The sequence below is a fragment of the Sphaerodactylus townsendi genome, linkage group LG07, assembly GCF_021028975.2.
Source record: "Sphaerodactylus townsendi isolate TG3544 linkage group LG07, MPM_Stown_v2.3, whole genome shotgun sequence".
In the NCBI taxonomy this organism is placed as follows: Eukaryota; Metazoa; Chordata; class Lepidosauria; order Squamata; family Sphaerodactylidae; genus Sphaerodactylus; species Sphaerodactylus townsendi.
In genome coordinates this window covers 20352692-20366346 of record NC_059431.1, presented here as the reverse complement: position 1 = coordinate 20366346, position 13655 = coordinate 20352692, and the positions used below count along the sequence as shown (strand labels likewise).

Sequence of the window (13655 nt, the reverse complement as noted above, 5' to 3'; positions counted from 1 at the left end):
GCCACCTTCAACTTTCCTGGCATTATTGTATTTTCCAGTGACTCTTGCCTTCCCATATATGACCAAACTACCTCACTTTAGTCATGTTAGCTTCTAGGGAGACTTCAGACTGGATTTGATCTAGAACCCACTGATTTGTCTTTTTGGTGGTCCACTGAATCTATAAAACTCTGCTCCACCACCACATTTCAAATGAATCAACTTTCTTCCTGCCATCTTTCTGCCTTGTCCAACAAGGACTCACAGGAGAAGGTTAACACCATTTTGCCCCTCTGGTTTGTCCCCATTTTTCAACTGTCAAACTGCACATTCAGCTGTTCATAAACTGTGTCCCACCAGTGGCAGCGCCCAATTCTCTTTCGTGTGGAAGAATCAGTAGTCTAATGTATTGTTGAAGGCTTTCACGGCCGGAATCACTGAGGTACTGTGTGGTTTCCGGGCTGCTAGCCTAAAAACTGTGCCCCCTGCAGGCGTTTCACCTGCATCTGTGGCTGGCATCTTCTATGGGATCCTCTGAAGATGCCAGCCGCAGATGCAGGCGAAACGTCAGGAGAGAATGCTGCTAGAACACGGCCATACAGCCCGGAAACCACATTCAGTAGTCTATTTGAAGTTTCCATAAGATATTAAAATAGACCAGTTTTCACTGAAAAGTAGCATCAGGAGTTTGGGTTGATTTCTTGTGTGCTTGCGTGCGTGCGTGCGTGCGTGCGTGCAAGTATTCAAATTTGACAAGAAGACATTTCAGCATTCAAAAAACATATATTTGAGGCTATTTTTCTTGTGGAGGGAAAAATGGCTTGAATTTTACACAGGGCAGGTGGAGTTGTGCTAGGAGAAGGTGACTGTCTCCCTTCTACCCCTCTTGCTTTGCCCCCTGAAATCATGCTTGTTAGAATCAGTGGGCCCAAAAATGGGGGCAAATTGGGAGTCTGCAGTTGGAAGAGGGAATAAGCAAAAATCTCCCTCCTTTCCTCCATATCCAGAACGGCTGCTGTGACAACAGAACAGCTGTACAGGATCCAAATCAATAGCCTTCTAAGTAATCAACATCTTTCATTAGTGCTAATTTCATTTTAATTATTAATTTCATCAGTACTCATTATCTAGTATCATTAGTCCTAATACAGTTCATGTGCCCATCTCTAGGTCATAGTGTTGATAAAACCACCCAGTTTCTGAATTTAAATAAACATACCATTTTATGAAAAATTTTCAGGGCCAATTTTGGCATGCAGTGCAGGCTACATCTTCTCTTCAATGACATCAGACTGTACTTAGTTGTAGCAGCGATTTATTTCTAGAGGCAGAAGTTTGCCTATTGCAGAGGATAAAAATATCCTTTGTGTTTTTTTCCCTCTCTGAAGTGGTAGAAAGTTCTTGGGCGGTTCTCCCTTGAGGACTGGGAAAGGTTGTTGGAGATTTGTGTTATAAATTTAGACGTATACCAGGAGGGCTGGTGGGAAGAAAATGGGCACCCAGGCAGATGGGACTTGTCTTGAAGCATCATTAGTCTTCAAAAATTTCCTCCGCAGCATCCTTGCGCCCACAGCTTCATGCCAGTTAAGCAGCTAATTCTGTTCTCCTCAGCTTTTACCTATGGCCATGACAAAATTTATTTTTTCCTAAGATTTGCTTTTTTTAAAAAAAATACATGTAGTTGTGTGAGCTACCCTGTAAAACAGTGGTGGCGAACCTATGGCACGGGTGCCAAAGGTGGCACTCAGAGCCGTCTCTGTGCGCACACGCAAACAGAGTGCCTCCCCACATCTAGGCTGGCTTGGGCCACTGGGCTTGATTATTAGTATTATTAGCATTAGCTAATTGATTATTAGCATTAAACCTAAGACCTAGTTTTGGGGAAGCAGTGTAGATAACCCTGTTAAGCGCTGTTAAATCCCACTGATTTTCATGAGAAGAACTAAAGCACCATCCTTTACCTGGGAGTAAGCTCAGTTGCTGGCAATGGGGCTTGCTTCTGAATAAACCCTCCTAGGGTCGTGATTCACCCGTTGGAAGAGTTGCACGGTTGCTTCAAAGCAAAGCCACCGACTACCACCAAGCTTACTCCCGAGTAACGCATGCCTTGGAGCCAACCGTTTTTTCTAAACTAAAACCTCAGTATTCAGGTTAAATTGCCGTGTTGGCACTTTGCGATAAATAAGTGGGTTTTGGGTTGCAGTTTGGGCACTCGGCCTTAAAAAGGTTCGCCATCACTGCTGTAAAGGGAGTGGGAAGGTCAAGTACTCTTTTCTCTCACGTCTTTTCCCCACCAACAACTGCCGCTCTGAAACCTCTTTTACCTCAGAGGGGGCAAAGCAGTTTGTGGTAGCAATTTTTAGTTGAGCAGGGTTGTGAGGGAAAAAAATTAAATATTTCATCTGTAATATGTCGTTCCACCCTGAGGGTAACTCCAGTCACCTTCCAGAATAGACTTTTAGGTTCAACTTCAACTGACCTTTATTAGGCATAACAGTAAAAATAAAACAGAATACAGGACAGAGCGGGTGTTAAAACAGGATGTAAAACTGGACAAAGCACGTAAGGTTGGTACAGAAGAGGTGATCAAGCTTCCATTAAGTCTTTGACTTGAGCTAATAAAAATTCAGCTGTTTTTCCAGGTATCCCGCCATCGCTATTATTCAGCAGGTGAATAGTCTTTGAAAGACTTTTAGGTTAAAAAAAACTTGTGTGGAGGTCCATTGCTGGACGTTAAAAAGAACCTATTGTTCCCCAGGCTATAAAATAAGCAAGGAGCAGAAATCGATTTCACCTGGCACAATCAAATAACATGATCCATAAGACCTCAAAAGGAGATAAAGTTGATATATCTTACTTTTTGTTTCAGAAACTTTAAGCTTCTTCAAACGGCAAGAACTTCGAAGGGAGAATTGGGAAAGAAACCGCATGACAACCAAAGCAACCTCCCGGCGCTCTGTCAGCAAAGAACGATGGGTAGAGACGCTGGTGGTTGCCGACAGCAAGATGATTGAATACCACGGAAGTGAGAATGTGGAATCATATATTCTCACTATCATAAACATGGTGTGTAATCAAAGTAACAGTGTCTTGCAGCATTATAAATGCTGTGTTGTAAACTTTGACAACTCAGAGCGCACTTCATCAGAAACATGTTACGTCACATGCATATTATGTTCCTCACAATTGTAATTTTATGTTCCTCACAATTGTAACAGAGAAATTTTTCTCTCTTCCTCACAATACTAGAACCAGGGGGCATACATTGAAAATGCTGGGGGGAAGAATTAGGACTAATAAAAGGAAACACTTCTTCACGCAACGTGTGATTGGTGTTTGGAATATGCTGTCACAGGAGGTGGTGATGGCCACTAACCTGGATAGCTTTAAAAGGGCCTTGGACAGATTTATGGAGGAGAAGTCGATCTATGGCTACCAATCTTGATCCTCCTTGATCTCAGATTGCAAATGCCTTAGCAGACCAGGTGCTCGGGAGCAGCAGCAGCAGAAGGCCCTTGCTTTCACATCCTGCACGTGAGCTCCCAAAGGCACCTGGTGGGCCACTGCGAGTAGCAGAGTGCTGGACTAGATGGACTCTGGTCTGATCCAGCAGGCTAGTTCTTATGTTCTTATGTTCTTAATTTTTACAGTTCAGTGGTTTCAGGGAAGGAATGTAGCTCAGTTATAGAGCATTTGTCATCAGTGTAGATCAGGGGTCTTCAAACTATGGCCCTCCAGATGTTCATGGACTACAATTCCCATCAGCCCCTGCCAGCATGGCCAAGTGGTAGGGCTCATGGGAATTGTAGTCTATGAACATCTGGAGGGCCATAGTTTGAAGACCCCTGGTGTAGATGGTCCAAGTTCAGTATCTGTTTTGGAAGGTTGCTGTGTTGGTATGCGGTAGAATTTGAGCCCAGTAGCACCTTATAGACCAAAAAGATTTTGTGGGGTATGAACTTTTGAGAAAGAAGCTTTGACTCATGAAAGCTCATTCCCCAACAAATCTTGTTGTTCTCCAAGGAGTTACTAAATGAATCTAGCTGTTCAGTACTTGTGCTCTCTGGTCGCGAACTCTGATGTTTCAAGGTTGCAAAGAAGTCACTGTCTGAGATGTTGGAGAGCTCGACCTGGCAGTGCGTTTGGCAACAGTACTACTTACCCGTTCTGTGATGCCCCCCAATTGGGATCAGAATGTGACAAAAATGCCTCATCTGTCTAATGGACAAATTGGGCTGGATTATCTATCTAGAGCCAGAGTACGTTTTCAGCTCAGGTTTCATGCAACTCAGAGACTTCAAACGTAATCACAGGCCAAGGTGTGAACCTCAATCTCACTTAGTTGCTGTTAATGGCTACAATGGTCCTCAAGTTTCAAACTGTCAAACAGTTTTTCAGAAACTGGTTTTATGGGTTGATGCTCTTGTTGAGGACTATATGAAAAGCTCTTGGAGGCTTGATATGGGCCTCTATGAAACATAGTGTACCCATTTTGAGTTTTCTGTAAGATGCACTGTGCCTGAAGTACTTCTGACAAACACTGTCAAAAGTGGGTAGTAATTAATCCACATCAAATAAATAGAGGAGTGCCAGTAAAATGTAAATAATTCCAAAATATTTCCTTTCATAAAACAATCCATTTAAGTCAGGTTTAAAACTCAACTATCTCTGGGTTGTTTCTAGAGCTTGCTCCTTGTGTTAAACAGTTAGCAAAATTCTTTTATGAATGCTCCTTCGACTTCTCCCTCCAGGCACTGATAGTGGCAGGTTTTATATTCATTTGTTTACACTGCCCTCTGCAGAACTTCCTCTGCAGAATTTATCATAAACCCAAGATTAATCGAATACCAACAAAAAACTCCTCCTCAAAGGAATTTTAGCTTGGAATACTCAATGCATATTTCCTCATAGCTCCAGTTCTCCCTCTCAACATCATTTCGCAAATCTTGTAAGATGACATGTCGACTCCTTTACAAACAGCAGAATCTTAAATATGTGCATATATAAGACCTCCCCGCCTCCACCATAACATAGATCTGCCCCCGTTTGTCACAGGCATTTTGTCATTGTCTCCAGCGTGACTTCCATTATTACAACAACATTATAATGGTGTTTTAAAATAATGTTTACAATACACTATTTTAACAGCACTTTATGCCATTTATATGTAAAACCAGACATCAGTGTTGGAAACGGTATGAAAGAGAGGAAAGCGAGAGGCATATCTTTGTAGTTCCTCATATCAGGGTTGCCTTAGAGCAGCCATTCCCAACCAGAGTTCTGTGGTGCCCTGGGGTGCCGTGAGCATGTCCCAGGGATACCGCAGCCCCCCTCATTTTTGTGGTGTCTCCCTCCGGTGCCAGCAAGGACATGGAGCTGGCCCAGGGGCGGGGCCTGCTGCAAGGTCAGCAGCCACTCCCCCCCCCCACAGTGCTTCCCTTCACCCTGGTAGGAGGGGGTGGGAGTGGCAAGCAGGGGCACTGGGAGAGGAAGTGGGGGGATGGCAGGGGTACTGTGAGTTATGAAGAGTGAGGTCAAAGTTGGGAAACACTGCCTTAGAGAAAACATGAAACTGCAGGTGGGATGGATGGGGAAAATGCCGTCTCAAGCTTCCCCAACCCAAAGAATACTTTTATGCAAGGTTGCTACTCCTTCATTTGACTTGGGCTCCTCTTCCCTCAGTCAAAATTGTGTTTGCTCATACTTGACCTTCATCATCTCTCCTCTTCCATTCCTCCCCTCTTTTTGATGGAATGATTACCCTTCCCTCTCTCTCTCCTCCCTGCTTCATTCTTTTCCTTCTGTCTCTTTGTTGTCGTCTCCTTCCTGCTGTCTAAATTTAGACAGTAAGTTCGTACGGGCAAAGACCTATCCTTTATGTAACTTGGCAAAGGGTCACATATTCTCTTGGCGCTGCATGAAGGATCATCACCGTCATTGTGTGGAGCATCTCGCTGCCGATGAATCCGTTAACTCCTATTGTCTGGCTTTGGCTCAGGTGTCTGGCTTATTCCATGATCCAAGCATTGGCAACGCAGTCCATATTGTGCTGGTTCGCCTTATTCTTCTTGAGGAAGAGGAGGTAAGATACCAGTCTCTCTTTTTGTGGAATTATTTGATTGCTCCCAACAAATTTTAGAGAAGGATGAAAGGGGAGGAACCGGAGAGCCTTGTTTGTGTGTTTATCAATGTCACTGCTTTTCTCCCCTTTGGAGCAATCCTATCCCGTTTTATTCAATGGGACTTACTCCCAGGAAGGTGTTCTGGGCAGTGGTGGGATCCAAAAATTTTAGTAACAGGTTCCCATGGTGGTGGGATTTAAACAGTGGCGTAGCGCCAATGGGGCTGGGCGGGGCACGACAGGGGCGTGGTTGGGCATTCCGGGGGCGGGGCATTAATAATTTCTCTGTTACTGTAAAAAACTCTTACTGTAAAAAAAGTTCCTAATTTCCAGCTGGTATCTTTCTGTCCATAATTTAAACTCATTATAGCAAGTCCTATCGTCTACTGCCAACAGAAACAACTACTTCTCCTCTAATTGACTGCCTGTCAAATACTTAATACTTTCAAATACTTAATTTTGTTTCTAGAAATCAAAAGAAGGATACTTTCCTTAAACAAGGGACTTCACCATATTTCTAAAACCTGTTTTAAAAACAGCCTGACAGGGAGAATTATCCGGTTTTCTACCTTCGCTAACCAGCCACATAGGAAACAACAGGACTTGATGATTTTTGGACCTAATGGAATTTCTAACGGAAAAGCAGACCCAATTAGTAACCCCCTCTCGGCACACACAAATAATTAGTAACCCACTCTCGGGAACTGGTGAGAACCTGCTGGATCCCACCTCTGGTTCTTGGGGAAAGGGGCTGAAGCAACATTGGAAGTGGCAGAACAGTTGTGCCAGTGCTGCCAACACCACACAAAGTGGCATGGATGCTAGCAAAAAGGAACTTACTTCCAGTGGTGGGATTCAAATGATTTAACAACTGGTTGTTTACAAGCACATTTTAACAACCGGTTCTGCCAAAATGGTGCGAACCTGCTGAATCCCACCGCTGCTTACTTTGCAGTGGGGGGCACATTGCAAGAAGCTTCAAGTTTTCCTGTATGCTATTGCTCCTGAACCACAGGAGACAGCAACGGCATGGTGGGGTATGTTCTGGAGGACTTTTTTTACCTGAGAATGTATAAGTCTTGTGTGCCTATGGGCTTCCCTGTGGGAGAAAGGAATTTCTCTTCCCCTGGCATCCATGCCAATGATTGCCAGCATGGTGTAGTGGTTAAGAGTAGGTGGGTTCTAATGTGGAGAACTGGGTTTGATTTCCCACTCCTCCACCTGAGTGGTGGAGGCTTATCTGGTGAACCAGATGTGTTTCTGCATTCCTACATTCCTGCTGGGTGACCTTGGGCTAGTCACAGTTCTCTCAGAACTCTCTCAGCCCCACCTACCTCACAAGGTGTCTGTTGTGGGGAGAGGAAGGGAAAGGAGCTTGTAAGCCACTTCGAGTCTCCTTACAGAAGAGAAAGGTGGGGTATAAATCCAAACTCTTCTTCTTCTTAAACTTAAAATGCAGCCCCAGTGCCCTGTATGGACCGTTGAAAGGACTATTTAGTCTCCCTAGTGCTCCTGCCTTTTTAAAATTGCATCTCTGACTTCTTTCCCCTTCCAGTTTAATGAATTACTTCCTGTTATCCCCTGCAGCTAGCAGGTGCTCTGGTTACCATTTACCATTTTAGTTAGCTAAACCTGCTGTTTTTAAAAAAGAAATTATGATTAGTATGCTATAATTGTGCTGTTATGGTTGCAGACAAAAATTATGAGCAATGACAGTCTTGCCACTAAGTACAAATCAGTATTTAAGGCCTCCGTTCTCCAAGGAGGTAACCATTATTCACCATATTCACGTGTGCAGGGAGAGAACCTACTAGCCAGGAAGGAAAAAGAAGTAATTAGTTGAACTGAAAACAAAGGAACAAATGGAAGAATGCAGAAAAAAGTGATGCCCGTGCTACAGGCAGCTTCCTCCTTAGTAGATTCATGGTAGTCTCTTTCCTATGGGGACTCATTTTTATTGCAAATCCGGTGCTGAAGGGGATTAACTTCCAAGTAGACACATGCTAAGTTCTTTCCTGTGGGGATGCATTTTTATTGAGAACGCTATGCTGAAGGGGACTAACTTCTAAGTAGATACGTATTAGACTTTTTCCTGTGGATTGTTTTTGGAATTGTGACATTTGAAGTGTTAGTGGCAAGCCTTCATGAATTCCACTTGCAGCTGCATGTAGAGGAGGGATCAAAAGTCCCCTTAAATTTGCACCTGCCTTGACTCCCCCCTATTTTTTTCCAAGTTTCATTACCCTTCCCCTCCAGTGTCAAATATGAATCCATGTATGCTGCAAAACTGGTGAGGGAAGGTGAAAGAACCAAGAGCAACCCATGAGTGTAGACATAGACCAATTGTAAATAGTGTTTTGCCCTGTGGTGAAGGTAGATTTTCTTGGGACTGAGTTTCTGTTAGGGAAGGCTTATCCCTTCTTCTCACACTCCCCTCGCTGCAGATCCAATAATCTCTGCAGCTTGTGAGAGGAGGCAAACCTTTCCCACTGCTTTACAGGGAAAACAAAGCAGATGGCCCTGCATTACTCTTTCCTCATGGTTTTTGGCTCCACCCCATCTCCCCTGCTCTGCTTCCACCTTTGCTGATAATCGGGAGGACTTTTTTTTTACTTTAAGCATATGGATGGTATTAGATCTATCGAAATAATGCTAGATCTAATACAGGAAACCATTGTTTCTGTAGAGCTTAATATGGGTCATGTGCTTAAAGTTTATATTAAAAAGCCCCCCCGATCATTGGCAAAGGTGGAATCAGAGGAGGGGTGGGGAAGTTGAGTCAAAAAGTGGTTTTGAAGGGAATAAGGAAATCAGCAGTGGGAGGGTGAGATAGCAGCTCAACTCAGCTCTGTTCAGCTTGCTTTACAGCAGAGTGAACAGGTAAGAATGGGAAGCCACAGGGAAACCGCTCTGAGAAATGAGCAACTACACTATATATATAAAAGGATATTGCAGAGCTGAGAAAAAGTATAGAAGAGGACAACCAAGATCATAGAATCATAGAATCAAAGAGCTGGAAGAGACAATCAAGTCCAACCCCCTGCAATGCACAATCAAAACACTCCTGACAAATGGCCATTGAGCCTCTCTTTAAAAACCTCCAAAGAAGGAGACTCCACCACACTCCAAGGTAGTGCATTCCACTGTCAAACAGCCCTGACAGTCAGGAAGTTTTTCCTGATGTTCAGGTGGAATCTCTTTTCCTTCACCTTGAACCCATCAGTCCTGGGGGCTTTCCTCACTTACCTTCTGCTGCGCGCTACTTTGGGAAAGTAGCACGGGGTCCAGTGGCGCTCCCCACTTGCAAGGGCGGCAACCACGCAGCCACCCTGACGCTGCCGCTCTTGCACCACCTCAGTGCACGTCATTCCTGGTGCTGAAGGAACGGCACCTTTTTATGACCCCGCGCAGAGCGTGGGTCGTGGGGAACCCCGAGAGCGTGCCAGGAATGATCCTTTTGATAAGACAGCAAATCAAATCCTGGTTCGGTTGTCAATCTTATGTCACCCCTCTGCTTCAAGTAGAATACCTACTATTTCTAACATTTATTCATTCATTTGTTGCCCTATTAATTATGAGAATGAAAAGTGCAAAATTGTTTTGTGTGTGGGGATGGGAAGTTTTCTTGTTGACAATCGGTGAAACCTGCGTTTGGACTGAAGGCAGGGAAGTTGTTTCCAAATCATCCCTATTGTTCTCGAAGTATTGAATCTATTAACTTTACCATGATTCAAAGCAGTTTCAAAGTAGAAAACAAAAGCAAGAAATCAGAGAGAACTTTAGTGTTCAGAAATACTGTAGCTATTTTTTTTAAGTTCTATAGTATTCTAATGAACTATATTCCCCATATACTATTTTTTTTGGCTAAGTGTCTTCAGTAGTGATGGTTTAATCATAGCTGTTATATTAAATCCTGAAAGTTGTCATGATGTTTCTTGCTTTAGGCAAAAGTATCATCTGTTACAGCTCAATTCATTGGACGTGGTAATTTAGTCTGACGTTGTTAGAGTTTATAATGCAGCATTTGTAGCATTTGTAATGTGATTTCTCCCCCTCTCTTTAGCAAGGACTGAAAATTGTTCATCATGCAGATAAGACACTAGCCAGCTTTTGCAAATGGCAGAAGAACATCAATCCGAAAAGTGATGCTAATGCGCTACATCACGACGTGGCTGTTCTTCTGACCAGGTATGGATGCATTAATTGAGACATGTTTCTAGTAAAGGAAGATATTTTGGTGGTGGGAACAAGATTGTTAGCAAGATATAAAACGTGCTGTTGAAAGTAGAGAAATAAATCTGGAATATGTGGTAAAAGGAGTGTGTTTTTAAGATTCTTTCAAGCAAGGGGATTGTGCTTTTGGTATGCTTATCTGCTGCCCATTTCATTAGCGATAGCTGTTCAGTATGTAGGACCGCAGTATGTGGAGCCTAATATGTGTGTTCTAGATCACATCAAGTCTGAACTCTCCCTAGAAGCTATAGTGACTAAACTAAGGCTATTGTGCTTTGGTGACATTACGAGAAGATAAGTTACTCAAAAAAGACATAATGCTAGAAAAAAGTAGAAGGCAGCAGGAAAAGAAGACCCAACGTAAGATAGATTAACTCAGTAAAGGAAGTCACGGCCCTTGGTTTCAAGACTTGAGCAAGATTGTTAACAATAGAAGAACAGTTTGGATTTATATCCAGCTATTCTCAACCGTAAGGAGTCTCACAAACTTACAAACTCATTTACTTCCTCTATCCACAATATACCTTGTGAGGTTGTTGGGGCTGAGAGAGCTCTGTGAGAACTGTGATTAGCCCAAGGTCACCCAGCAGGCTTCATGTGTAGGAGAAACAATGCGTAGGAGAAACAAACATGCGTAGGGGAAACAAACCTGATAGGAAACTTTGGAGATTTGCAATAAGCTGGAAGCAATTTCATGGCACTTCCATACACATAGAATCAGTGAGAGTTATAGGTGCTCCTGAGAAATTAAACATGATATTCCCTTGCCTTTGCCAAATGGCCTTATTGTACAATGACAGTTCAATGTCTATTTGTAATGCAGTAGAAAAGGGTTGTTATCCAGCACTCATGGAGAATAGGGATTCCAGCTTCTGTGCTGTAATCTTGATCAAACCAATGAAGCAAATCCAATTCCGTTTCCAATTGGTTTAAATGAAGGTAAAATTACATATTATGTGTAGTTCTGTAATTGTTATTTTTTTCAATAGAATACAGCTGCCACGGCTGTGATTTGAAAGGAGAGATTGACTGGCATTGGGGGAAAAGGCTGTTTAACTCCTTGCCTTCTGCCACTTTTTTTCTGCCCCAAATCTCCCACTCCAGCCCCTTCCACACATCCAGAATAATGCACTTTCAATGCACTTTCAATCCACTTTGAAGCTGGATTTTACTGTGTGGAATAGCAAAATCCTGATTGAATGTGCATTATTCTGCATGTGCATAAGGGGCCTCAGACAGTAGTTATCTTTTCTGGAGAAAACAAAAATACAAGTCCCCAAATATTTTCCTTAATCGGGGTACAAAGCAGCTTGGGGTAGTTAGTGCGTCAAACTAGGGCAGTGGTGGCGAAGCTATGGCACGGGTGCCAGAGGTGGCACTCAGAGCCCTCTCTGTGGGCACGTGCAAATAGAGTTGGGCCCCTCCCCCATACATCTAGGCTGGCCTGGGTCGCTGGGCTCAAATATTAGCATTAAACCTAAGACTTAGTTTTGGGGAAGCAGTGTAGGTAACCCTGTTAAGCGCTGTTAAACTCCACTGATTTTCATGCGAAGTACTAAAGCGCAATCCTTTACCTAGGAGTAAGCTCGGTTGCTGGCAATGGGGCTTGCTTCTGAGTAAACCCTCCTAGGGTCGTGATTCACCCATTGGAAGAGTTGATGGTTGCTTCAAAGCAAAGCCACTGACTACCACCAAGCTTACTCCTGAGTAACGCACGCCTCAGAGCCAACCGTTTTTTCTAAACTAAAACTTCAGTATTCAGGTTAAATTGCCGTGTTGGCACTTTGCGATAAATAAGTGGGTTTTGAGTTGCAATTTGGGCACTCGGTCTCGAAAAGGTTCGCCATCACTGAACTAGGGTTTGGGAAACCTGCGTTTGAATCCCTTCTCTGTCGTGAAGTTTGGAGGGTGAGCTTGAGTCAATTGCTCCGTCAGCCTAACTTACCTTATAGGGTTGTTAAGAACACAGAGACAAATGATGCGCATGGCCACGAGCTGCTCGGCAAAAAGCTGGGCTAAAAATGTACGAAATGAACAGATTTTGGTGAGAAAAGAGCACAAGGGGAAAGAATGAAATAGCTTCTCTCCCCATCACAAGCGAAACATGAGTCAGCAGCAAGATGTTCATTAAATGATCAATTGGTCCCCTCGTTGCTGAGCCCTTAAACTAATAACTTCATGACCTGATATTATCAACAGCAATCCAGCCAGAAGAGGAAGTGCTGGCTTCATGGGCTCAGCACGGACTCCTGCGTTCAGCCGCATTCCTAGTTATTGTAACAAACAACTCATGTCACAAGCTGTTCGTAATGATAATCGCACTGATTTATACTGGGAAGCATTCTGTGAGTCAGGACCTGTTCTATTGTGCCAAACGAAATGCAGACACTTTTAGAAACAGCTTTTTCCAATCTTTCCACCAACTCCTTTCCAAAGAGAACAAACGCAAAACCAAATATTACTGGTCCTTAATGTTATTGTCTATTTGCAACAAAATCACAGGGCTTTATGGCTGGTGACTTTTTCAATAGCAGCGCTTGTTACGATAATTGTATGCTTTTAAATAGTACCATAATGATCAGGAATCTGTGATTCAGTTTGCCGAGTTTTTTTAGACGCTGCCATGTGTTACTGGCTTATTCTAATTCAGGGAATTGTGATTCAGCATCTCAACACAATATACAAGTTTTTTAAAAGGGAGAGAGAGGAGTGCACAGAAACAAAAAGATACCTTTGACTAGGCCACATGGCATACTAGGCTCAGAGAATGAGAGAAATTGGCACAGACGGAGAAAAGTTTGTTTGAAGTAATACTGTACAGAATATACAGAGGCATTTATGTTGTGTCTGTCTGGCTTCAAACAGACACATGAACAACATTAAACAAATATCTGTGTGACTGTGAATGAGGCCTGTACAGTGTTTCCTCCTTGGGTCTAAAATTACTCTGAGGAAGCTCAGTTCAAATGCGTTACTCACAGGGCCGTACCGCCTATGGGGACATGGGTTAAGAGTAGGTGCACTCTAATCTGGAGAACCAGGTTTGATTCCCCACTCTGCCACTTGAGCTGTGGAGGTTTATCTGGGGAACCCGATTAGCTTGTGCACTCCAACACGTGCCAGATGAGTGACCTTGGGCTAGTCGCAGTTCTTTGGAGTTCTCTCAGCCCCACTCGCCTCACAGGGTGTTTGTTGTGGGGGAGGGGGAAGGGAAAGGAGATTGTAAGCCCCTTTGAGTTTCTTACAGGAGAGAAAGGGGGGATATACATCCAAACTCTTCTTCTTCTTTTGTCCACCATGCACCTGTAACATGTGCTTCCCA

At 43.4% G+C, this 13655-nt stretch overlaps 1 protein-coding gene across 1 annotated transcript in view; it reads left to right on the top strand.

Moving 5' to 3' along the window:
• ADAMTS12 (ADAM metallopeptidase with thrombospondin type 1 motif 12) overlaps positions 1–13655 on the top strand; it is a 208668-nt gene that overhangs the window by 111059 nt on the left and 83954 nt on the right. Inside the window, exons 4-6 of the mRNA XM_048504340.1 lie at positions 2849–3045; positions 5978–6061; positions 10164–10288. Of these exons, the coding sequence (XP_048360297.1) occupies positions 2849–3045; positions 5978–6061; positions 10164–10288 (406 nt within the window). The remainder of the gene's footprint in view (positions 1–2848; positions 3046–5977; positions 6062–10163; positions 10289–13655) is intronic.